A 27008-nucleotide genomic window follows, 5' to 3' on the forward strand; every position below is an offset into this window, starting at 1 on the left:
CCAGAAGCCTATAGGTAGCCTTGTTGACCAGGTTGTCCGAGGTTGTGATCCTTGAAGGTCCTATCATTTCTGGTGAACGTACAACCTGTAACACAACCTTTCCCCCTACATCATCTTTTATAAACTGACCATATATCTGCATTTAAAATGTAATAAGTAGACCTAATCCAACTAAAACTGCATTTGCACAAGCAAATGTAGTATAAAGTAAAAATTGCTATTCGTTCCTCTTAAATGTTGTTAGCCTAGGCCCTATATGAAGTTAATTATTCCCACCACTGCTAAATAGTTTTCTGATGCCTCCTGTGGATGTAGGGCCAGTTTCTGCCCCGCACTTGTAGCTGCAGAATAGGCTATGTGAACGAATCTATCTATCTATCTATCTATCTATCTATCTATCTATCTCTTAATTAGCTGCATTTTTTTCTGTTTCTCTGTTTGTGTAATTTACATTGTGCATTTTATTTTTGTTAAATCCCCTGCATTGCTCTCTCTTACACTGGTGTGTCTCATGTCCAGCAATCGATGTCACATTATGCTCCAGCCCTCATTCAATTATTACTCAACTAGGCATATTATTTTATAACAAAACAATAATAAATGATGCATAAGCTACATTAGGCTATGACAGTATGACATTGACAGTACCATTCTCCGAATGTAGCCTAAGTTTAAGAACATCTGATGATACCTCTGTACCTTCAAAAACAATGTGAATGCACTTATGATGGGAGTAGGCCTATTTCTAAAATGAACATTTCCACCGCTATTATAAATTACAATAACATTTCGTTGCTCTGTCCTTGGCTTAGAGCAATGCGTCGGTCGTCAGACAGGGGGAGCTCTCGGCACATCTATTACCGCGTCAGGCACGGCGTTGCACCCCTGCCCCCCCTCGTGGGATACAGACCGCTATTCTCAGACCCCCGGAGCCGGAGTCGGAGTCGAACAAGTGCTGCCTTATAAAAAGGAACGAAATACCCACAAGGACGCACATTTCAAGGTGAATAATTGAATGAACTGCTGCCACATTTGGATGCATATCCGTTTCCCCGAAAAACACCTCCTGCAGTGAGTAAAAAGAACAACACAACTTTATCTAGATTTTCTTCTTTGCCTTGTTTTACAAAGATTAACGTTTTTTTTCGGTTTTTTTTTCGTGAGGGGTTTTGTTATATTTCCTTTTTGCATCTTTCCTTTAAGCATCCTCTCGGGAATATCGCTACACGACTGTATGCTTGTTCAGAAGTAAAGGAATGGTCCTCTCTGGGTTCAAAAAAAGAGACTTAAAAACGAGACTTGTTTTATCAACTGTTGCACCGAGAAGCAGCAGGTCTGTTAATATTCCTTTATCTTTGTTAGGTTTAAGTGCCAGACCTTGCTTTGCTTCAGCGATAGGCCTACTGTTTAGATTTATTTATTATTAAGGATATTGAAATACTGTTTAATTTGATATAGCAACCTGACCGTCATTGAGGCAGTTACATAGCCTACTGTGGTTGTGCTGCTTGCAATGGTTTCACTGCATCCACTAGGTTTGTAATAACCATAGGTAATAACATAATGTGGCGTTTTATTGTTTTGTTTTGTTTTTGGAGGAAATTGTGGCAAGATTCATTTCGAGATACTTTTTTTTTTTTTTACTGACAGCACCCATTTAGTTGCTGGCACAATGGATATAATTGGTTTATTTGTATTTTATTCAAATATTCAAGCATACTGAAACAGATCCGATCTGTAGCCAAACAAGAAAAAATAGCACAGGCTTTAGGCTAATACTTGAACCCCCTCAGTGTGAAATTAATTTGGAGGTTCTGTGTGTAGAAGAGGTTGGATTTGGCAGCCTAGTGTGATCAAAAAACACAATATGCAACAATGTGTTGCGTGTCAATGCCAATGAGAGTGAACAGAGACAAAGCTAGTGGAGACACAAGCCCCTTTTACACAGCCAGTGAAATCCGGGAATATGCCGGCCTTTCGGCCCTCCCCCAGCTGTGTAAATGCGACAGTTGCGGAACGAGGGAAGAAAGGTGCGAGTGATCGTTCCGGGAATTTTACTACCTCGGGGGGTAGTAAGATTCCCGACACGATCAGTTCCGCCTCTCTGTTTAAATGCTCCAGCTTGTTGTTGCGGAACAGGGGGGCGTTTGACGTTCCATAGTCTACGTTCTAAACATGCGACCATGTTAGCAGTTGAAGGACGTGTGTTTAACATTAACCACGGCGGCCTGATGTCCCGTAAAAATCACCAAATAAAAGGAACGGTGTATAATCTAGCTGATCATAAGGTCCGTTGCTCAATCCAAACCCCCGCGCTTCATTTTGCAGAGTGTATGAGTCTATTTCTGCCCAGGAGAAGTTGTACAATGGAAAGCTAGGCTAGGCTAAGTAAGGGATAAAGTATAGCGAACGGGTCACTTGCTAGAAATAAAGACCGACAAACTGAAGCAGGAGCCCGACGCGCAGCGGAGGGCTCTTGTTCAGCTTGAAGGTCGACCTAGTAACGGGGGAATAGTCTGCTCGCCCCGCTAGACTGTCTGCTTCAGCTGACTGAAGGCTCCGGCTCAGCTGTTAGCCACAGAGCTACTGTTTTGCTAACACATTCCGCCGCCGCTATTATTATCCTAAGTCTGAGCGTATATCCACACTTTATTTCTGTCTACAGTAACGTGACTTCACACACTGTGTGTATGTGTATGTCTGATTGGCAGATCGCTGCCCTCACAAAGAGACTCGCTCACAACCAACCTGTCACACACACACACACACACACACACACACACACACACACACACACACACACACACACAGAGGTGAAGCGGTCGGATTGATTTAGTCAGTTTGGTTAACTGTCCCAGTGATGTTGGACTCAGCGCGTAGCGAGATCAACTGGCACATCGTGGGGACAGTAAAATACGGCCCTCTTACTGCAAGCTCCAGCACTTCTGCTCTCAATTCACCGGCCATTGTTGTTGTTGTAAAGCAGCTGACCGGCGCGGCGCTAAATGTTTACGTCACACCTGACGCTGTTTACAAGCACATCTTTCATTCCGGAGCGCTGTGTAAAAGGGACTACTGATGCGCCAGCAGGCCGGCGTTGCTTGGTTCTGTGTAAATAACACAGAAGCAAGCAAAGCCGGCATTTTGGAGTGATGTTGTTCCGTCAATATGCCGCAATCTCTGTGTAAAAGGGGCTAAAGATAACTCTCATCTGTCTGAAAACCAGAGTTCGGATGGGATATTCTTGAGCCTCTATCTACCAGCCCCCTCCACTTCTGAGCATTAATAAAAGCCTAATCCTTGCTGCTACCCGCTCAAGTAGTGACATATGTATTTGCCCCTGAGAACTGCTTCAGGGGGGTGGGAGGTTATTTACCGCTGGGGAATTTGACCAGATTTGTCACCAGCTGTTTTTGTTTTGTTGTTGGATACATTGGGGCAGCCTAAAGCTTGGTGAGACCATGACAGAGTCGGGCCTCACATAGTACTGACCACAGCTTTGACTTGCATCCTGCTGTTGGCTGTGGTGGCACTTCTTTGCTTCTTTGTGTGCAGACTCGCTGGTCCACTGCACCTGGGTGGACCTGGCACCTTTTAAGGGACACTGACCTGGTATGCTGCATCTGGATTTTTTTTATGGGCATATCCTCTTGGATTAATACTTTGTACTTTTTGTTGTTGTTGTTAAAAGGTGCTCCGATGAACTTTCAGTTTGTGTTAATTCTTGCACCCCCCTTGGACAAAAGGTTTTTACTACGCCAGATGTTGTTCCTGGGTGAGCGTACCTCGTGACAAAGGCATTTGAAGAATTATATAAAAATAGCATTATTCGCACTGATGGTCTTGTTTGCTGTTACATGTAATTTATGATCATCAGAGGAAAAATTTGACTGTTTCAGAAATATTTAAAAGTTCCTCGTAGCACCTTTAATATCAACTGACCTCTGCTTGATTAGATCACCTATGAGTGTGCAGGTTAGTTCTTGCCAGTTTCTTATTAAAGAAAGAACAAACAGCTGGCAGTTTCCAGTCCGAGCAAGCTTTTAGATGTGTTGTCGAGGTGATCTTTGCAAGCTGTTTGGAATTTCATTATAGTCATTATGGAAAGCAGTGTGTGTATATTAAAGGGATAGTTCAGTATTGTTGAAGTGGGGTTGTATATGAGGTACTTCTGCATAGTTGGTATGTTACAATATGGAAATGGTGGTCAGAGCATTCAATATAAGCATTGATACTGTTGCAGAGGTTGCCAGCAGAAAAAACTATTTCACCGCATATATAAATGCATACCCAAAAAAAAAAAAAAAGTTCAATTCTACACAAAATTAAGGATTGTTTTAGTTGATTTGCAGACTGATACGCTGCACTGCACGGCGACAGTTAGCATAGTAATACATGGCTGAATCACGCTTGAAAAAAGTGTATAAATAAACAGCTGTCTGGCGGTGCAGTGCACTGTGTCAGTCCGCAATTCAGCAGTTAAAAAGAAATTCCTTATTCAGCCCACAATTGAATGAATATGAATAAATGAATATTCATTTTTTTAGGCAAGCATTTATATATATGGTGCAAAACCATTTTCCTGCTGGCCCCCTCTGCAACAGTACAATGCTGACTTGACTTCTGCTACAGCAAAGTCCCCCAAACTCCTTATAGTGACTATATAACAATATTGTAACGAATAATACAGGCCAGCAGACAGACTTGTTTTTTAATACTTTTGCAGAAGTGTTTAGACTACCAGTTAAGTAATGGAACAGGCCAAATACAAGGCCACTTCACACTTTATACACTTGGCATTGTCACAGAAAAACTGAACTGTGCTGAACTGATCTTAAAAGCTGAAGCAATTAGATTAAAATTGACTGTGTATTGGACTGCAGATTCTAAATATATATATATATATATATATATATATATATATATATATATAAATGTTTTTTGTTTGTTTTATTTTTATTTTCTGTAACAGTAACTGTGTATCTGAATCCGAATTTGATGAAAATGGGGGCAGGACCTGATAAGCCTTTGGCTTCTTCCGTCTCCCTTCGGACAACACAAAGTATGATGTATGAATATTTGCGAGAGAAAATTGTGTATTGTGTGGAATTGTCCGAAATAATAATAAATAAATAAATATGATTGCCATCTCCATAAGGTACCTATATGCGTATTTTGCTTCATAAATGTATGTAACAAAATATGCAGTACTTCATACAACCCCACCTTAAAAATACTGAACCATCCCTTTAAATGACAAAGGGCTAAGGACTTGATGGGACCACAGTTAACCACACACTTGTCTTGCAGTTTAGAGAGCACAGTATAGTACCCCATCCATACTCAACAAAGATTGTCAGAATTGCACAGGTGAAAGATTTTTTGCAATAAAAGTAATGGCGTCTTACTCATGGCTTATGTGTCCAGTCAATCATTTGGTGTTAATCGGCTTTATTATGGCCATAAACCTCTCAGTGTTATGGAGCCCAATCCCATTAAAATGACCTTGACTGTGGGTGCAGGGAAGAAAGGAGGGGGGTGTGGATAATTATAGATGAAAGTTTGACTGGCCAGGACCCAGAAGGGCCCATACTGTGACTGCTCAAATTCACTGCGAGGCCTCTAGCTTAACTTTGTCAAGCTCTCCTTTTGTTTCTGCTGCACACGCGGCTGGTGGGCTGAAAGGTCTACGTTTTACAAATGACACCAGGTTCAACAGCACAGAAGAAATAATTATTTATCAAACCAGCTTTAAAGGCATGGAAACACACCATTTGCTGCATTGTACTTGTGCTTTGTTCCTCCCCACACATCCTTATTTTGCAGTTTTTTTTATTGGAATGCCTGTGAGAATAAAAGTAGTATCATCACTCTATATAATAATTTCTGATAAGGTGGTCCCACAAAGAAAATAACCAATGCTCCAATAGAGTTGCCAGTTCAACACGACAAGCCTTTGTTTTTATTATTCTTATGAGCGTATATTTGAATGAGTCCCAAGGAGTGTTTTGTTGCCTGAAACACATATGCCACGTCAAGTCATCACACACTAAATAAATATCATACCAGTAGGTCAGAGACAGGTCTAACAAGGTATCTCAGACTTAATTACCAGTGTGTGTGTGTGTGTGTGTGTGTGTGTGTGTGTGTGTGTGTGTGTGTGTGTGTGTGTGTGTGTGTGTGTGTGTGTATGTGTGTTCTTGCTCTCTTAATAGCTGTGAGACGACTGCAGACAGGCTTCTCAAAGTGGCTCAATGTTATGGCTGTGTAGAGTCACTCGTCAGCCACACAGAGACGACGTCATGGAGGTGACAGCCTTGCTCATCATTTGTTCCTGTCTGATCCTGGGGAGCTTTGGGAAGCCACCATTCCCTGGTAAGCTACTGCGTTGTTAGTCAGTTGCCACAAAAAAAAACATCAAATCATCTGTACAGCACCTAATGTTGTTCAGCACAGTTTTTCAAGTTCGTATGAGAATGTTTGGAACCCTTCGAGGAAGTTTGTCGAAACGGATTTCCTGTTTTTTAAAAACACTGGATATTTCTGCCGCTTTAGTTTAGTTTGATGGCGCAGAGAAAATAACAGGAAATCATTGTCTCAACACATTTTCTTTAAAAATGATAACCCTGCACCTCTGTAGGATATGGACGACGTGTATTATTTTCCATGTAACAACTTCAGACGCCCCCTTTTATATCAAGAGGTGGACCTAGTTAAATCATGGAAAACTGTCACTCACAGATTTGGTGACAATTAAGAGCTGCAGTGATCCAATTAGTGATTAGATGATCGACAGAAAATTAATCAGCCCAATTCTTGTGGGCACAAATGCCAAATACTTAGTGGTTTTAGCTTTAAATGTTAGGACTGTATCATATTATTTGGGCTCTATGACAATTAACATACTATCATTGGGTTTAATGACAAGCAGTCTTTATTTTCTGTCATTTTATAGACAATCATGTATCTGTTGATTCCTCTGGAATATTCTAACCGGACTTGTTTATTGCCATGCACAGAGCAGGAGAAGGATCCCAAGTATTGGAACACATGGGCCCAGCGGACCCTGAATAACGCTCTGAAGCTTCAAGATCTCAACAAAGGAAAAGCAAAGAATCTCATCCTCTTCCTTGGAGATGGTAAGCCACTGCAACATTATGTTTACATCTTGATTGGTGGGAAGGAATGATGAAGTACTCCCTAAATACTTTGTAAATGCACTTGAAGGCCGAAGGTAACCTTGCAGCAGAAGGACATGACATTGTATTAAGTGTGTCACTGAAAACTTTCCCAAAAAGGGATCTAGTAATCCAGTTGAACCTGTATGAGATTTTTCAAATGTTTCCAAACATGAGAGTTGAATGAATGGTATCAAACAAAACAACTGTGCTGCCACCAGATGGCTGGGCTTCTGTTTATTTGGGACCGCCTATTCGTGGCACAATAACTGTTATCCTCCATTGTGCCTCTGCTCTCTCTGTTTCTTGCGCATACTGCTGGATGCATGGTCATGTTATTGAAGTTAGAAAAAACAGGCAGCATCTTATAAATGTATTCTTTTAAAGTTGTCTTGACACAAATGAGAATAATTGTTTAAAGGTGAAGTAAGCGGTTTATTTATGTTAATATAAGTGTTAAATCGCTCTTTATTCATACAGTGATCACTTACATAATGTGCGCGTTTCATAAAGACGATCTCTCAGTCAGCTCTGCATGTAATTGGCAAATAAACTTATTGGAGGATCCCAACATTTTTATCCAATCACAAGAGAGAACGCTACAAACCGACACCCGTCTCACTCATGGTCTCACTGCCGGTGCACGCCAGAGCAACAGATGGGTGAATGTTTATGCGCCTACAATGGCGGAGCAGGTAAAAATCCTTCCCAATGTCTGTTTTGATGGTTTTTATCATGTTTTATCACACTTATGGATCTGAGATGATGCTAGATAACTCGCTGCTTGAAGACCGCAGTGCATTAATGTGGTGACGTAGGGACGAGCGAGGGGACTGCTAACTGCAGTAACTGACAGGAAGTTAGCTTTTCCATTGCATGGTATCAGCTCAACTCGCATTTTTGGTGTTTCCACCGCGTAAACATGGTACCTGGTACCTGCAGCGGCTGCTTTTTTTGGTATCGCCTCGCTGTAGGTTTCAAGTGAGCTGAGCCGATGCTAAACGGTGACGTCGACAGACGGTAGTCTCTGGCCAATCAGTGGCCGGCTGTCTGCCGACGCTTCTGATTGGCCAGAGACTACCAGCTTCATTCTGTTGTTTATTCTCCCCAACTCTCCGGGACTTTTGAGTGTATTTAGTCTCGCTGCGTGCAGCCTTCTCAGATACAATTTTTTTTCCATATATTCGCTAAGCTCACCCAGTTGTGTTGGTTGTTGGGGAAGTTACTTTAAACATACGAGAGGAGACATGTAGGGCAGCTAGCAGCTAGGCTTAATAGTATAGTAGCCAGCTGGGACAGACATGATAGCGAGCAATTACATTACAAGCCTCGGACTGAACTGATTACCTCAATAAAATATTCAGACACGGCTTGCATTTGAAAACACATATCCTGAAACAAGCACTTAACAGTCAACTTTATCATGCCCGTGTTTACGTGCATAGGGATGTTCGTGACGCATCCCTACAGCTGACTGTGTGGCAGAGTCACACATCGGGATACCAACCCTCCCTTGTAATGGCCCGTCACAATATTCTTCTACTACTTTTAGCAAACAGATACAAGGGGGGTATTTCTTAAACATTTTTCATCTGTGTTTTTGGCGGTTGGTTCAGTTAGTAGTGCAACAACTGCTCATAATTTCTGCTTTGCTACATTGCTCCGGAGTTGGCTTTCAGCCCCTTTGTATGACGACCCCGCCCACGTTCAGGAGGTACTATTTGCAGTGTAACCAAACCAAGTTGAACTGAGTTGAGTTGAGTCGAGTCGAGCAGCTACATGTGCGGTGGAAAAGCGCCAAGAACCATTCCGCTTACAGAATCTTCCCAGGAATTTTGTACCCAGGCAAGTTAACAGGAAAACCACAGGATTCTGTTTGGCTAAAGTATACAGTTTCCAAGATAATGTTGAAACATTTATCCGATCGTTTCTGTGTTATTTTCTTTTTTAATTTCTGGCTTTCACTTTACAAAAATAGACAATAGCATCAGCCAGTTACAGAAGAAACACACAAGGTCCTTTCTTTCTGTGGCCTTAAAAGTATCTTGTTTTATGTATCTTTTTTATCATCCTTCTTTTACACAGGCCTATCTGTCATTTGTAGCCAAGAAACTGTTTAGCCGGACAGCAGTCATCTTGTTCTTAAACGTCAAAGAAAACCAAAAATTTTCACATACTCCAAACTGTTAACAGCAGGGTTTGAAAATGTTAATGTTTATCATGTGTAATTACCCGGAGGCAGAACTCAATGCAGAACTTGTCAACCTGCTTTTTGGTGTTAAGGGATGGGCGTTCCTACGGTGACGGCAGCTCGAATACTGAAGGGTCAGCTGAATGGACAGAGTGGAGAAGAGACGCAGCTGGAGATGGACAAGTTCCCTTTTTTGTCCTTGGCTAAGGTCTGACTGGGTCATTATTATATCATATAGTGTGACACAATGTATTGATATTGCTTTATCCATTAATGGCTTCCTGACAAGGCCTGCGACCAGTCCAAACAAGGTCACTCAAGTCACCTTATACTGGTTTTGTATTATGTTACCAATTTGATTAAAAAATAAATACATCCAGAAAGCATAGAGTAGATTGATTATGTGTACCTTTGGATCCATAGGCCACTTCAGTCTTATGTGAACCCGTTTATTTATATATTTCTTATTGCCAACGAATCCAATAAAAAAGAATAAAAAACAACAATTAACTGATCCCACTAACATTGTCTGTGTAGCCAATGCCTGATATAGTTCATCCAATAGACATCCATTGTCAAATACTATTAACGACACATCAATGAGCCACATTGTTGCAGCAGAAGACATTTTCTTAAATCAGATGACCACAATAAATTAAGGCTAACTGCCAATAATTTTTGTGTTTATTGCAAAGGGTGAATTCAGTAAATCACATCAGATTACACAGTAAAGAATAATTTCTCCTCTGTGAATACTGGTGGAAAAACAATATGGTCACTTGCATGAACTGAGAAGTTCCTGGAACAATCCTATATACAAACTATTTCAATGTGTAAATGTGGGAACTTACTGGAACAGCTCACGCAATAACAAAGTGTGTAAAGATGTGAAAATGCCTCATTAACGGACATCAAACACTGGAAACAGCAGATGCAACGCTTCTCTGGTTTCTTTTTTCTTTTGCCAATTTGAAACAATCTGATAGTACGCCTTAGCTAATTATATAATGGTAGAAAGTAGAAGAAAATTAATCACAAGTTCCCACCACTTATTTAGTAAATGATTAAGCTTTTATTTTCTTGTTCTTTTTTTGTTGTGAAGATAATAACAAATCTTGGGACCCATGGACAAAAGGTCACAGGCATGGTAATGCAGTTAGAAAGTATTGAGAAATTGACACATAGTTGGTTTTGGTCTTTTTGCTTAAATTGAGTTAGGCCAGCTTACCCTTAACCCCTGTTATTATAATTTATAATACTGTTATTGTAGGAAAAGGACCAGTCCCAGTTAGTGTAATGTCTAAACATGTAGAATCACACCCGATGACAGGCATGCACAACTATAAACAGTCCTACGTGATTCTGATTATCTGTTAATGGCCTTTAACTCTGCAGACATACAACACCAACGCACAGGTGCCAGACAGTGCTGGCACTGCCACAGCTTACCTCTGCGGGGTCAAGGCCAATGAGGGCACGGTGGGAGTGAGCGCAGCTGCTGTCCGAACCCAGTGTAACACCACAAAGGGCAATGAGGTCACCTCCATCCTCAGATGGGCTAAAGACGCAGGTAGAGTGAAATTAAATCAAAGTTAACACCATACAGATGTGTGTTTGGGGAACAGGGTTGCAGAATTGCAATGTTTATGTTTTCAATCAATCTTTCATTTAATTTAAGAGGAAATCTGGTTTTAGTTTCTGCTGTGTATTTGGGTATTCCCATAGGGGCATCTTGATTGTTCAAAGTAAGGAGTTTGAAGTGTTCTTGGAAGTGATGCTCTGAATAAATATTTCAGCAGCTGTTTGGAACCAAAGTAATTCTTTGAGCAAATTTCAAGTGACATTAATATGAATCCAAGAGTTATTGATATGTCTCTCATTTCAAATGATGGGTTACTAACTTTTAAGCACACATTTCTATCTGGCCGTCTTTGCTATGAAGCTTTGCCAGGTGTTTGGTTGTTTTTTAGCTTCAAATTTACAGTGATATGCATGCAGTGTTAATACATACTTTTTAACACCAAGTGTGTTTCAGAAGACAACATTGAGCAACAGTTGTTTTTGTTAGAAAGATTAAAAGATGTTTGCGAAGTGTCCAAATTAAGGGCATCACAAACAAAGGAGAGAGATGTGGAAAGAATGTGAACCATGGATTTTCAGAGGGTAGTGGAGGGGACAATTTAGTTATTAATTTTTGTGCAGGGTCAGAGGTCAGATAAGAAATTCAATCTATCCTCTGGCATGGCATTTGACAGGCAGCTGACCTCTACAAAGCAAACAGAAATGGAGACGTGTTTTGCATCAGGTCATTACACACGACTGTCTCCAGCTGGTTTTGCTCCATCTGTTTTACTCCAGAAGATTGGATGAACACTAGTCTAGTGAATGATCATTGGTGGACATTACTTTTTTAAATTTTTAAAGATATTTTTTGGCATTTTAAGGCTTTATTGATAGTGTAGAGACAGAGTTGAAATGGGGCAGAGAGGGGAGTGACATGCAGAGAACGACTGCGGGCTGGAATCGAACCCCGGTCCGCTGCTGGCCGAGGCCCATAGGGGGGACGCCCTACCAACTGAGCTAAGGGCGCCCCCGACATTACTTTTTAATTTGTTATTCAGATCAGGGATTAGTAATATCAGCGGTTTCTTGTGTGTCAAATAAGACATTAGTACAATGCTCGTGAATTTAACTTTCTGAGATGTTTCTCATGGGACTTTGCTTTATTATAATTAAAGGATATGTTGGGGCTTTTTCTATTCTTTCGAATTTTAATGAAGTGTTCACATTCAAATTTTTACGTTAAAATTAGTATTGGTGGCTGTTGATACCCGCTGCAAAGTGAGTTCTTCCTTGCATACCTCCACTACAATAGAGGGGTGAACAAAATCCACAGTTGCAACAATGCATTTCAGATTTGACCAATGCTAGCAGGAGGCTTCAGTTGCAGTAATTTTAGTATAAAACTCCCTCATTGTGTTACTGCCATGCCTTGCAGCTCAGCAAATACACACTGCCCAGGCAAACACAGAGGGATTTTGTACTAAAAAGACAATACCTGCTAATTAACATGTAAGTTGATTAAAAGAAAATTCCAACAGCTGCCTGTGTGCGTGTCCCTTTGCAGGCAAGTCCGTGGGAATAGTGACAACGACCCGTGTCAATCATGCGACTCCCAGCGCTGCTTACGCCCACAGTGTGGACAGAGATTGGTATTCCGACAATGAAATGCCAGCTGAAGCACTGCAGGATGGTTGCAAGGATATCGCCCGACAACTCTTTGAAAACATTCCAAACATCGATGTGAGTAAAAAGTAATAGATTGATACACAACGTATTATTAAGGGATGTCTCCCCTGTACACTAGCAACAGTAGCTAAGTTAACGGGAAAGTGTTACTTTCCCAAACACAAGGCATGTGATCAATTGTCAGTGAATCAGTCACAACTACTAAGATGTTTAATTTGTTCTGCGGCTTTGCAGGTTATTATGGGTGGAGGGAGGAAGTACATGTTCCCCAAAAACCAGTCGGATGTCGAGTACCCCAACATAGCCAAGCACAGCGGCACACGAAAAGATGGGAGAAACCTGGTGCAGGAGTGGAAAGACAAAATGAAGGATAAAGTAAATTTCTCTTTTTTCTCTTCTCGTTTTCTCGCTCCCTCTTTTATCTTCCCAATTACATTGACATATTTAGGAGTTCAAAGCGACCGCAGTGCTACCAGTCACACTGTGCTGTACGTTCATGTGTTTTTTTTTTCTTGTTTAACTATGCAGAGTGGCCTTTATGTATGGAACAAGAAGCAGCTCTTATCACTGAACCCTAACAACGTGGATTACTTATTGGGTGAGTTTCCCCGGCCCCAGTCATTGCGCAACTCTCATTGAAGTGTAAATGAAGAGCCATATGTTCATATATTCGCTGTAAGCTTATTATATGTGTGTGTAATATCCTATTTTTAAATGAACCACAACTTCTGTTCTAGGCAAGGCAAGGCAAGTTTATTTATATAGCACAATTCAGACACAAGGCCACTCAAAGTGCTTTACAGGGGCAAGATTAAAATACACAACACACATCAAAAAAGCGAATGAATAAAACATTTAAAAGCGAATGAATAATATTTATATAAAATAAAAATTACAGGTTAAAATGGAAACAGAAAAGTCTTCAGACTTGATTTAAAAGAGCTGAGAGTTGCAGCAGACCTCAAGTTATCTGGGAGTTTGTTCCAGAGATTTGGTGCATAAAAACTAAAATCTGCTTCTCCTTGTTTAGTCCTAACTCTGGGGACTGTAAGCAGACCTGTCCCAGACGACCTAAGGGCTCTGGACGTATCAGCAGATCAGTAATATATTTGGGCCCTAGACCATTTAGTGCTTTATAAACCAACATCAATATTTTGAAATCAATTCTTTGAGTGATAAGAAGCCAGTGTAAAGACCTCAGAACTGGGGTAATGTGATCCACTTTTTTGGTCCTGGTGAGTACTCGAGCAGCAGCGTTCTGAATTAGCTGAAGCTGTCTGATAGATTTTTTTGGAAGGCCTGCAAGGACACTGTTACAGTAGTCCAGTCTACTAAAGATAAATGCATGGACAAGTTTTTCTAAATATTGCTGAAACATAAGCCCTTTAATTCTTGATATGTTTTTAAGGTGGTAATAAGCTGACTTATTAATTGATTTAATGTGTTTTTTGAAATTCAAGCCTGAGTCTATGACAACACCAAAATTTCTGGCTTGGTGTGTGGTTTCTAGCATAACAGATTTAAGCTCTGTACTGACTTTTAATTGTTCATCTTTGGCACCAAAGACAATTACTTCAGTTTTGTCGTTGTTTAATTGAAGAAAATGTTGGCACATCCAATCATTGATTTGTTCAATGCACTTACTTAGTGTTTGAATTGGACTATAGTCACCTGGTGATATGGTTATGTAAATTTGTGTGTCGTCTGCATAATTATGGTAGCATAATTTGTTCTTATTCATAATCTGAGCCAGTGGGAGCATGTAGATGTTAAACAGAAGAGGCCCAAGAATGGAACTTTGGGGAACCCCGCAGTCAATATTTGTTCACTCGGATGTGAAATTGCCTATTAACACATAGTATTCTCTGTCCTTTAAGTAGGATTCAAACCAGCTTAGCACAGTTCCAGAAAGTCCAACCCAGTTTGCAAGGCGATCTAGTAATATGTTGTGGTCAACTGTGTCGAAAGCAGCACTAAGATCAAGTAAAACTAAGATAGAACTTTTTTCTAGGTCTTTTTGAACCTGCGGATCAGCCATATGACTTGGAGAGGAACACTGAGACTGATCCATCGCTGACAGAGATGGTGGAGGTGGCGATCAAGATCCTGAGGAAGAACCCCAATGGATTTTACCTGCTTGTAGAAGGTGGGTTTTCTAGCTTTGTAGTGAAATTTGACTTTTTTTGGAGGTGTTCACACAATGATCTGTCAGACTGCTTTACTAAGGTACATAAGTGATTGTTAGGGTTGGGCACCGAAACCCGGTACCAGTATGGCACCGGTGCCGACGTAAACGGTAGTAACCAGACCGAATAAGAACGAAAGTTTCGGTGCCGACCCCTGCTGTAGTCACGTTCGCAGTTTCACAGACTGATCGCTCTTTATGTCAGACTATTTTTGAACGTCAACGCAATGTATTTCTTTTTGCGAATGATACGCGATCTAGCAGTATTGTCACGGATGTATTAGGCACGTGTAGGCTGACGATGAGGCAGCGGCCGCCTGCACGCTTCCTCCCGTCAGCTGTTCTAGTGCTACCTTTACGCACGGCAGTGGAGACGAACCCAAAAAAACACATAGCGGGACACGGCGGCCCGGTGATATGGAAAAGTTTAACAAGAAACTTCATAAAGACACACTTAAAATAACGATCCCTGCCCATACAAAAAGCTCTGACTTGGATAACTTTATGGAGCGATCGATGTATAAAACCATCCGGTAGGCTACATGTGTCTGATGGTTAATTTGACAACCTAAAAGTTGTGGTATTATCTTTACAGAAGACTTCTTTGTATTTTGTATGTCAGTTGAATTTTGTTTCAAGTTAAATGCACTGTTAATATTCCAAAAGGCTAACACTCTTCCTTGACTGTTTTCAGTCTGTGCTTCTCATTGGGTGTACTTATTCCCTTACTGTAAATCCAATATTGCATTTAATTTCATATGGGTGTTTTATATGTGTATCTATTTTAATTTTTAAGTTGTTGTATTGTTCATGTCATAAGGACTCTTTCTTATCAAAATAATTTGTTTTAAAATGGAGATTAGATTACCTGGTAGTCTCCACATTAATCTCCATTATTATATTGTTTGAAACATTATTGTTGTATTAGATAGTATGTCAATTGTGTGTGTGATGGAAGTTCTGTTAAAGTTGGAGGTCAACTCAGGTGGAAGAATATTTCAGGAGACTTGGATGAATTATGAAGCAATATTTATTACAGACTTGGCCAAGGAGAACCGGACTGCAACTCTCGTTACTTGCACTTCAATTCTGACAAACCCATGCTTAGAGCTGTGTTTTAACCTCGCACTATCTCTACCACCTCCCCGGAATTTTATTTTATTTCAATTTTAAAATAGTTTATTTGTAAGTTACTCGTAATTATATTGTTAAAGTTAATTGTGTTAAATTTGGCACTGGATATAAAAGGGCATTTTTTTTGACAAAGTGTGTGCAATTTGAGGCTTTAAAGTACCGGTTAAAGTACCGTTTAAGCACCGGAACCGTTTCTAAAGTACCGAGTAGTAACCGGTATCGGAAAAAACCCAACCGATACCCAACCCTAGTGATTGTTGAAGTGATTATAGTTATTACTGTACAATTTTGAGTGTATCAGTTTTACTAACTCTGTTAAAGTCAAGGCTAGTTGGTGATGTTGCACAGGCGCCTAGTTCCACAATGATTGGACATTTATAAAACATAATCAGGCATACGTGCAGTTTTATAAATCAGACAAAATTAATGTGTGTGCATATTTCGGTCTTTGTGTGTACAGTTTTCGTTGTGAATCTACACTGAGTTTTGTGCATGTGGCCCCTGGTGAGAGCTTTATTTAGTACAGAATGTTAATTAGTGAGATTTATAGGTGTTAGAAGGGACAATTCTTCACTTTGGACAGAGCCAGGCTAGCTAAGTATAAGTAATGTATTGTTTGGTGTACCTTATCAAGTGACTGCATTAATGCTGTTCTCTTAAATGTGTTGGACTGGTATTTGACTTTCCGGAAAAAAAGAAGACAGTCATTCCAAAGTTACTTATGTAGGAGCCAGGCCCCCAGGATGCTGCCTTCTCCGAGCAACCAGCATGGACTAGTGGCCAACCCATTAGTACTGCATGCTGTGAATGGGGAGCTTATTTTCCATGGAGCCCAGAGGCAGATTTTCCCGTCCACCCCAATACAACGGCGAACAAGATTGTGTCTCCGCAAATTTTTTCTGGATATCAATCATAGGCTCATACTTATCTTTAGACCATGTACTAATAAAACTGAAGTTTTCTCATCTAAAAACGCCACCTCAAGCGTTTTATTAGCCCAACGGCTTTCAACGTCTTTCAGTTTGTTTTCGCGGGAGGAGGAGGGGTGGGCAGCCGTGGCCAGCTGAATAGAGTCGTAGTGAAACAAATGTTTCGGTTTTCTGCTCCGGCCTCCGAGAGGGCTCAGTGTTTCTTTATAGGTCCATGACTCTTTCAGTGCGAGGCTCCATTAACTTCTCGTGTCTGAGGTTTTTCCTTTTACTTAACATGAAGGACGTTGATGATTTTAGGCATGTGACTTTTTAACATTACTCGCCGAGGGATTTGTAGACTGGTTCAGCTGTTAGTCGCGTGAGCTCAACTCTCACGTTCCTCTGCTTGCGATCATTGCGATTCACCATATATTGATCCATTTATTCAAAAGATCCATAGGCAAAGGATGGGTGCATTACGGGATCATGTACAAAAACTAGTTGCTCATCCAGCGGCAGCCTCACTATCACCTCCAGCTGTGCTGATGAGCTCTAATAATCTCTAAGGGTACTATGCCATTTGCGCTACCCATGGTGTGGAAAACACCAAAACACATCAAATGCCTGTAACAGGCACGGATGTATTGATTAATTGAATGATTATGGGAGTCCTACGTAATTTTTATAACATTGTTAGTGTAATATAACCATTTCAGTTACGTTGGTTTTTAATTTGCAGTTGCTTGTTACGTATGACAGTTAACAATGTTGTGTATTGTAATTAATTATGTTGGTATAGGCTACTCCAACTTCGTTGCTGTTCCCATTCTGATTAGGCAATTGCTTTGACAACCACACATTCGGTCTTATAATTAAACTTTAAAAAGCTCACTTTGGCATTTGAACATTTGTTTGCTTTATTTCAATAGAGCACTAAGAACTTTGCTCACTACCTAACAGCACACACTACGAAAACAGCGCTAACCCACTAGCTGGTTTAGCTTACATTAGCTAATAGTGCTGCCCTGATGGCAGGAGGAGTCTTCGTTTAGAACTTGTGAATCACTATATTACTTAACAACAACGGGATGTTATTTTACGATTACATACAGAGAATCATCGGGGATATGTAATGTATACTTCCATGGTAGATAAACAATACAACTGTGCTCGTCTCCGCTTAGCTTCAGCTTAGTTTACGGCATGGACATATTAGACTGTTACACTGCTTTCTTCATCCAAGAACGTCAGTGAAACGTGCACTGCGCGTCACGCTTTAGGGGCGTGTTGGCACCGTGTACCGCGGAAGGAATACTTCCTGTATGGTTGCCCTGCGCCAATGAGCAGCTTTCAGAGGAATGAATGGCTTCAACGTTCCAACGGTTTTCAGTCCGCTGTCCATTTCTTTATAGGTCCATGGTAGAAGCGCACAGAAAGCACGAGCCATTCCAACAATAGTCTGTATTTTTGTTTTATCATCATGCTCGTGGTTGGAACAAGTGCTAAGTGTGAACAATCAATAGCCCCTTTTACACAGAGATTGCGGCATATTGACGGAACAACATCACTCCAATATGCCGTCCTTGCTTGCTTCTGTGGTTTGTGTGACAGGTTGGCTGAGAGCGAGTCTCTTTGTAAGGGCAGAGATCTGCCAATCAGACATACACATACACACAGGCCCTCTTTTATCAATTTTGCGTGGAAACTGGTGCAGATTCTGGCGCAAATACCTCCCTACGCCAGGTGTCGCGTGGGATTTATCAAACAGGCGTATCTCGCCAATCTCAGCGTACGCCAGGCCATTATTGATAAATGCGGCGGATGAAAACTAGCGTATCACGCCCCTATATTTTCTCAGTTTAGAGGCCTCGCCCAGAGGTTTTACGACATGGATATGCGCAATACGGCACTTCCCTGAAGTAGAAATTGACAGAATAACAGCGAAAGTAGAAAAAAAAAGAGTTTCATTTCGGAGCATTAGCCTACAAGCAGCATCAAAGAACGACAGAAGGCAGCAGTTAGGAAGGAAATAACTGCTGCGGTCAACAGCGTTGGTGTTGACTCAAAATCGCCACTAAAAAAAGCGTGTTGCTGTTCTGAAATGCAACCAACTGGTGGTGCGGGGCTGCGGGCATAATATAAGTGGTGGAGGAGAAAAAGACGCACCAACTGTCCGATAATGGTCCCCATAAAATAAATAGCCTACACGTCTGCAGAGATTTGAATGATTAGAATGTATTGGCCCTTTTAGATAGCACTATTCAAAAGGGTTTTAAAAACTAAAAATAACACATTTAGCGTCTTACTGTATGACAGCATGCGCTTGGCACGAGTGGTCAGCCCGGCCGTCAGCTGCACAAGCCGACCCGGCAGTGATCAGCTGTGAGAGCGCACCGTCCTGCTCCACCAGCAGATAGGAACAACGTGCCGGTTAACGGTGGAAATAAATCGCTCGCTTTAGCATTAATGACACATTAAAAGAGGAACTAACATCTACAAAGTGCGTCAAATAAATAAAATGTTAAGCTGAATGTTGTGCCGTGTATTTTTTTGTATCATAAAGAGAAGTGTATGTCTACTACATATTTAATACTTAGGCTAACATTTTGAATGAATGCAGCCCCCGTGCCTCAGTGTCCCCCCAGCTGCTCCAAGACGGAGACAACTGCCCTTACGCAGTCCCATGCAGCCCTCCTAAGTGGCCGGTGTGCGCACTATTGAATCAGCTCTCCTACTCAGTTGCACACCATAAGCTGCTCACTTTTAAGTGATTAATATCTTTATTTCGGTCTTATTTGCACTGCATTTGTATTATCTTCTAATAATTGTCCAACAAAGTCATCGGCTACCCGGCACAGCCTGCACTGCGAGTCCAAGCTGTTTTCAAATTTGCGTACACGAGCTGAGAGCTGGCGTGGGATTTGAGCGTACCCTACGCTCACGTCCATATTGATAAATGCCGAGATTTGCGTGGAAATGTACGTACACCCATTTTTCTGGTCTACGCAAGATTGATAAATGAGGGCCAATGTGCGTGAAGTCACGTTACTGTAGACAGAAATTAAGTGTGGATATACGCTCAGATTTAGGATAATAATAGCGGCGGTGATCCGGTCGCAGCCTAGCTTTCCCGTTGTACAACTTCCCCTGGGCAGAAATAGACTCATACACTCTGCAAAATGAAGCGTGGGGTTTGGATTGAGCAGCGGACCTTATGACCAGCTAGATTATACGCCGTTCCTTTTATTTGGTGATTTTTACGGGACATCAGGCCGCCGTGGTTAATGTTAAACACACGTCCTTCAACTGCTAACATGGTCGCATGTTTAGAACGTAGGCTATGGAACGTCAAACGCCCCCCTGTTCCGCAACAACAAGCTGAGAGGCGGAACTGATTGTGTCGGGAATCTTACTACCCCCCGAGGTAGTAAAATTCCCGGAACAATCTCTCGCACCTTTCTTCCCTCGTTCCGCAATGGTCTCATTTATACAGCAGGGCGGAGGGCCGAAATTCCGGCATATTCCCGGCTTTCACTGGCTGTGTAAAAGGGGCTTGTTAAAGGAATTATTTTATCAAAAAACCCAAGTGTTTTTAATAAAGAGATCCGAGTCAGGCAGGCTTCAAAGCAGGCGACGTTTTTACTTACGTTTAAAACTGTTTTTAGCTGTATGGCCTCAGATGTTCTACAAATTGTCAATATGTCCCTTCAGACAGGTGTATTCCCACAGGCCCTGAAAACAGCAGTCATCAAGCCACTCTTAAAAAAGAACAATCTAGATACATCACTCATGAAAAATTATAGGCCCATATCTAACCTACCATTTTTAAGTAAAATCATTGAAAAAGCTGTTTATCAACAGCTAAATAACTACTTAGCAATGAATAACTGCTTTGATGTCTTCCAGTCAGGATTTCGACAACACCACAGTACTGAGACTGCTCTGGTTAAGGTCCTCAATGACATCCATTTAAACACAGACAGTGGCAAAAGTTCTGTCTTAGTTTTACTGGATCTCAGTGCCGCTTTTGACACAGTTGACCACAGCATATTACTAGATCGACTAGCAAACTGGGTTGGACTTTCGGGAACTGTACTAAGCTGGTTTGAATCCTACTTAAAGGATAGAGACTACTATGTGTCAATAGGCAATTTCACATCTGAGCGGACAAATATTACATGCGGGGTCCCCCAAGGTTCCATTCTTGGCCCTCTTCTATTTAACATCTACATGCTCCCACTAGCTCAGATTATGAATAAGAACAAATTATGCTACCATAATTATGCAGACGACACACAAATTTACATAACCATATCACCAGGAGACTACAGTCCAATACAGGCACTGAGTAAGTGCATTGAACAAATCAATGATTGGATGTGCCAAAATTTCCTTCAATTAAACAACGATAAAACTGAAGTAATTGTCTTTGGTGCCAAAGATGAACAATTAAAAGTCAGCGCACAGCTTACATCCATTATGTTAGAAACTACACCCCAAGCCAGAAATCTTGGTGTTGTTGTAGACTCCGACTTGAATTTCAAGAAACACATAAAATCAATCAATAAATCAGCCTACTACCACCTAAAAACATATCAAGAATTAAAGGGCCTATGTCTCAGCAAGATTTAGAAAAACTTGTCCATGCATTTATCTTTAGTAGACTTGACTACTGTAACAGTGTCCTTGCTGGCCTTCCAAAAAAATCAATCAGACAGCTTTAGCTAATTCAGAACGCTGCTGCTCGAGTCCTCACTAGGACCAAAAAGGTGGATCACATTACCCCAGTTCTGAGGTCTTTACATTGGCTTCCAGTCACTCAAAGAATTGATTTCAAAATTCTGATGTTGGTTTATAAAGCACTAAATGGTTTAGGGCCAAAACACATTACTGATATGCTGATAAGTTATGAACCGTCCAGAGCCCTTAGGTCGTCTGGGACAGGTCTACTTACAGTCCCTAGAGTTAGGACTAAACGAGGAGAAGCAGCTTTTAGTTTTTATGCACCAACAATCTGGAACAAACTCCCAGAGAACTTGAGGTCTGCTGCAACTCTCAGTTCTTTTAAATCGAGTCTGAAGACTTTTTTGTTTACTTTTTAACTTGCAATTTTCATTTTATTTGCTATGTTTTTAAATCGAGTTTTAATTTATTTTATTTTTTTAATTTGCTTCTTTTATTCGCTTTTCAATGTTTTATAATGTGTTTTATGTATTCTAATCTTGCCCCTGTAAAGCACTTTGAGTGGCCTTGTGTCTGAATTGTGCTATATACTTGCCTTACTTGCAAACAGCCACAAGGGAATCAACATACGTCACAAGTGTGAAATTATGATTGAGACAACGAAAGGAACAATTTGTACAAGGTTTTATGCATGAAAAAGGTGTATGCGAAAACACACTTTGTGTGTCCAGGTCATTGAGTTCCTTGCAAGATGAGTTTTAATTGCGCAGATATTCTTATCTGAGAACGGAATGTGGGAGTCTCTCTATTCCTTTCTGCAAGGACATTCACAGTACCTCTCTTGTGAGGTCAAACAAAATTCATAGGAAAAGCATGAATGTTTTACAATACAATGTTATAATATATAAGGAACAAAGTTTCATTAACAGGGCTAATGTCATCATTATATAGAGTAGGCACAGGAAGGTTGGTGTTGATAACTATGTCTGGCCGAATCTGTCGAATGAAGCATGTGTACGTTCATTGGCTGTGGAGAGCAAACACCTGCAAGTATGACAGTGATTGTTCAATCAGGCTTACCGAGAATAAATAGCTCAGCATGTTTCAAACAGAGTGCTTGTCGGATCATTGACCATGGACTGAAACAAGGTTCAAGAGGGTCTCTTAACACCTTTTTAGATTGTGGAATTGTGGAGTTTGTTACTTGTCCGATTGTCTGCATGCACACTTCACACAGCAAGCTTTGTTAGCAGTGTGAAACGTTACTCTCAAGCTGTCTTTAGGTAGGTACTTTGGCAATTTGTATGTTTACAAAAGAGTGCAACACCATTTACTTTGAAGGATTATAGTCAAACAGCTTAAATGTGGTTGAGAGGCATAGTAGTTTGTTTAAAGCATAGACTTAAAGTCATAGTGAAACAGCAGTTAAATCATCTTCAGCACATGTAATGTGAAGTGTATTTACTAGTGAAAAGGAATATGTTGGGTGGGTTTAGTTAAATGAGGGAATCAAATCTAATTCATATCCTTGAAATGTGGCTGCATTACAAAAAACATAAATGTGGGGCAGTATGACGCTTCACCTCCACTCAAAAAATACTGGTGCATATTTACCACAAAATAAGTGATAAATGTGTGTTAAACACTTAACACATAGACACAGGATTAGCATTTGAAAGATGTCCATGTCATTTTGCAATGTCTTTAAGAGTTTAACAGTTAACTGGAAGTATTTGCACTTCTATCAGGCGGACGTATTGACCATGGACACCATGAAGGCAAGGCCAAGCAGGCTCTGCATGAAGCTGTGGAAATGGACAGAGCCATTGGCCGGGCAGATCTCATGACCAGCATCCATGATACACTGACTATTGTTACTGCTGACCATTCCCATGTGTTCAACTTCGGAGGTTACACATCCAGAGGAAACACAATATTTGGTATGTAAAGGAAATGATGTCCATAAATTACTATATGTATCTTTTTTGCTGTACCATCTGTTTATGAGTGCTTTAAATGAAATGTTCAGGCTGCTCCTGTTGATGAAATGGTGTCAAATGCTGTTTTTTTATCCTCAGGTCTGGCCCCATTTTTGAGTGATGTTGACCAGAAACCCTTCACCTCTATTATATATGGGAACGGACCTGGTTACAAACTTGTTAACGGTTCGAGGGAAAACGTCTCCACTATTGACTACCGTAAGTATAAATGCAGTCTGGGTATGTTACCATTGTGGAACCTAAAGCAATGATCTACATAAATTTTTCTGTAAATTGAGAATTCACAAAAAGTTTCCTTAACAAACTAGTTATTGTGATGTCAGTCATGAGATATTCTAATCATACAGGGAAATATATATTTAAGACTCTACTAATGTTTCTATTTCAGGAACTAAATGACAAATATACAAACAGTGATAGTAAATCTTGTAAACAAGTTTTCTGGGAACAATCAAAGGGACTCTAACAAATCAATTACAGTCACCAAATGACCTTCTACAAGTCAGTGCTGTACAGCTTGTGTTTATTTGCTTGCAGTCTTCTTCTTCACTGTCTTTGTTGGTGAATGTCTGCATTGATTGGATATCTTGGTGTGTTACTGTCACCTGTAAATCAGTGGAATAAAGTGAAACCCTTGCAGGACTTTGTATTGTATAACCAACATCCTACTGCATCCTCCTGAGATGGGGGATATTATATAAAAACAGCTCTAAAGTGCTGTTAGGGTGTACACTTGTTTTCAACATAGAATTTATTATCCCCTTAATTCTCTAGATTAAAAAAAACAATTTACTGAATGCTTTCTTTGTGTCACTCCCTTTCAGAGGAAAACAACTACCAGGCTCAGGCAGCTGTACCTCTGAGCAGTGAGACTCACGGAGGAGAGGATGTGGCTGTGTTTGCTAAAGGTCCAATGGCTCATCTGCTACATGGGGTCCATGAGCAGAACTACATCCCCCATGTAATGGCGTATGCAGGCTGTATCGGCCAAAATAGGGACCACTGTTTGTTACAAGGCGGGACTGCTGGTTTGAGGCCTGTCCTCTCTAGCATCGCAGCACTTTTCATAGTCACCCGACTTCTTTGCTGACCTAACCATGATAGTTAAAAAAAGAAGATGTTACGCACATCCATGTAGTTGCTTGTGGTCCGAAAAATACTTAATCTGCAAAAGCACACCTAACGTTTCGGCCAACAATTGGACATTCCTCAGGTGTATTTTGATTACAGTGACCTATGACCCTTATCTAATTTGGTCACATCACATGACCGGAAGGGTGATGCAGTAGACATACATTTAAATGAACAAATCAACAGAAGTTTTTTTTATATTATAATTTTACTCTTCACTATTTTGATCTTGTGCCCACTGTTAGGGCACTACTGTGTTATGATAATTAATTGACACAAATACAAGGACTACATTTTAGTCTGTCAAGTGGCGTTACAGAGATCACTAAACAGTTAGATATTTCAGTTATAATGTAATGTGTCTAAAGGACTGGTCAAGACTCTTTGTCTTAATAATGTCTAAAATGTTAACCCCTTTAGTTTAAAATAGATAGATTGGATTTGCAAATGTTTGAATATGTTTCATATCGTAGATGTGCTTACAGAATCTACCTCATTTGCTTGAAAAATATCCCTCATGTGATTATGGTGTTCATTTTGATTAACAGATTTATGGCGAAACCATAGGCAACTGAATGTATAATTGACAAAATAGTAAAATATATACTGTATATTTCTTTTCATGATGAACCTTGTGGATACTTGCAAAATGCAATCAAAATCCCACCTAGGATTTTTGTGTCGAAAATCAGAAGTTAACCAATAAAATGTGTTTTCTAATAATATATTGTCAATTGTGTTGCACCATTGTTTTAAACTTCTACGAAATCTTATTAATATCGGATTCTGCTTGTTTTCCCGAAAATGCATAGACCTGTTTATTTCATAACATTGCAGTTATGTTTATGTATAAACAAATATAAATGGAAATCAGAAGTTTGCTTCGATAGATACGTATTTTATATTTTTTTTAAAACATTTCCAAATGTAATATTTATCCGTGTAAATATTATATAATTCTAATACAGAAATCAATTTCTGTTGTCATTTTCAATAAGAATGCAACTGTAAGCTGTTTGTTTGCTGGAAAATCTGTATTACAGATGCAACTTTAGATCTTTGCAGATTGTGACAGCAGTGTGTTAGCATTTGAACAAAGTGCTAGAAATCCACAGTGTTGTGCAGGTTGTGGTTAAGCCATGTGATCAGTATGTAGAGTTTTGAAAATTGTGTTTAAGCAATGAAAAACGAGCTACAGTTTGGTCCACATGAACCGCTGCGGTGCATAGTGTTGTTAGAGTTTTGCACATGTCGCTCCAGTTGTGCCCACTGTGGTTTAGCAATCGAAAAAAACTGTAAAACTTCTGGAAATGGATAATGAAACCAGGGCAATGCCTTGGTGGTTCCTTGTACGTATGATACATCAAAGTGGTTGCTTTGCTCATCATTCCATAAATGACAAGGCCAGCTGTAAAGATGAAGAACAATAGCTGGTGAAGTTTTGGTCTTTCACTCAGGTCTAGCTAGAAGCGAGTAAGGTCTATACAGAAACCCTTGAGGTGGCCTCACCAGACGTACAATTGTGTTAGGCAAGCCATGTCGTCTAGTGATTTTATATCATGAAACCTTGGCTGGCTAAAGCTGCATACCACCAGACACACTGTAATTTTCTATGTCCCAAACCTCTCCCCATATGGGATGTTGCCAGCCATTATATACGGTATGTAAAAAAAAACGTTTTGCACTGGCTGGAGCATGTGCCTGTTATCCTTGTAAGGCAACATACCAGTGGTTGTGCATTTTTTATTTACTATACTGTCTTTTTACTTGATCACAAGTAAACATGCTATGTGTTCAAAGTTGAAGTGCACAATTTCTGACTTTAGCCTGATAAGCCAACTGGATCATTGCCCAAATCTATGATTTGTTCAGTGATATGAATGTTGCCAAATAATAGCTGTTTACCCATTACCCCATGTTTTGCAGCAAGTGTGGAAATGAAGCAATGTCACTGCACTCTATGTTATGAACTCTTCATGGGGAATGTCAGTCAAGCAGGTTAGCCAGAACGTAAAGCATAGCAGTGGAGGAGTGAAATGAGCAATTAGTTATGGTCTTTTAAACCTCAATGACCTACCAGTGGCCCAGTCATCACAAGCTCATGCAGTGCAGCCAAACATTCTTCAAACGCACAGAACTGTATTCTCTATTCTAGAGCAGTACCCAAAGTTTGAAAGGTAACAACCATGTCTGGCTAAATGCTTGGGAAAATGTGTGAAGTCCAAATAAAAGTAGTGTCAATAAATAGCCTGAACAAATCAATATTAAACATTTATGATATACAGTGCTGCTTGAACGTTTGTGAACCCCTCGAGTCTTTTGGAATTTTATTTATTTTAACCATTA

General features: G+C 40.4%; 1 protein-coding gene across 2 annotated transcripts; it reads left to right on the forward strand.

The window, feature by feature from the left end:
• The first annotated feature begins 933 nt into the window (after positions 1-933).
• Positions 934-25379, forward strand: alpl (alkaline phosphatase, biomineralization associated). 2 transcript variants are annotated; one of them, XM_080025346.1, is made up of 12 exons: positions 934-1003; positions 6216-6375; positions 7020-7139; positions 9462-9577; positions 10765-10939; positions 12497-12672; positions 12853-12993; positions 13147-13216; positions 14630-14764; positions 23280-23471; positions 23610-23729; positions 24356-25379. In XM_080025346.1, the coding sequence occupies exons 2-12, from the start codon at positions 6255-6257 to the stop codon at positions 24619-24621; spliced, it is 1632 nt and encodes a 543-aa protein (XP_079881472.1). In that variant the 5' UTR covers positions 934-1003; positions 6216-6254; the 3' UTR covers positions 24622-25379. The 2 variants fall into 2 exon arrangements, with proteins under 2 accessions (XP_079881472.1, XP_079881471.1); XM_080025345.1 differs by having other exon boundaries at positions 947-1071.
• Positions 25380-27008: the final 1629 nt, after the last annotated feature.

This window comes from Ammodytes marinus, assembly GCF_949987685.1.
Source record: "Ammodytes marinus genome assembly, chromosome: 4".
In the NCBI taxonomy this organism is placed as follows: Eukaryota; Metazoa; Chordata; class Actinopteri; order Uranoscopiformes; family Ammodytidae; genus Ammodytes; species Ammodytes marinus.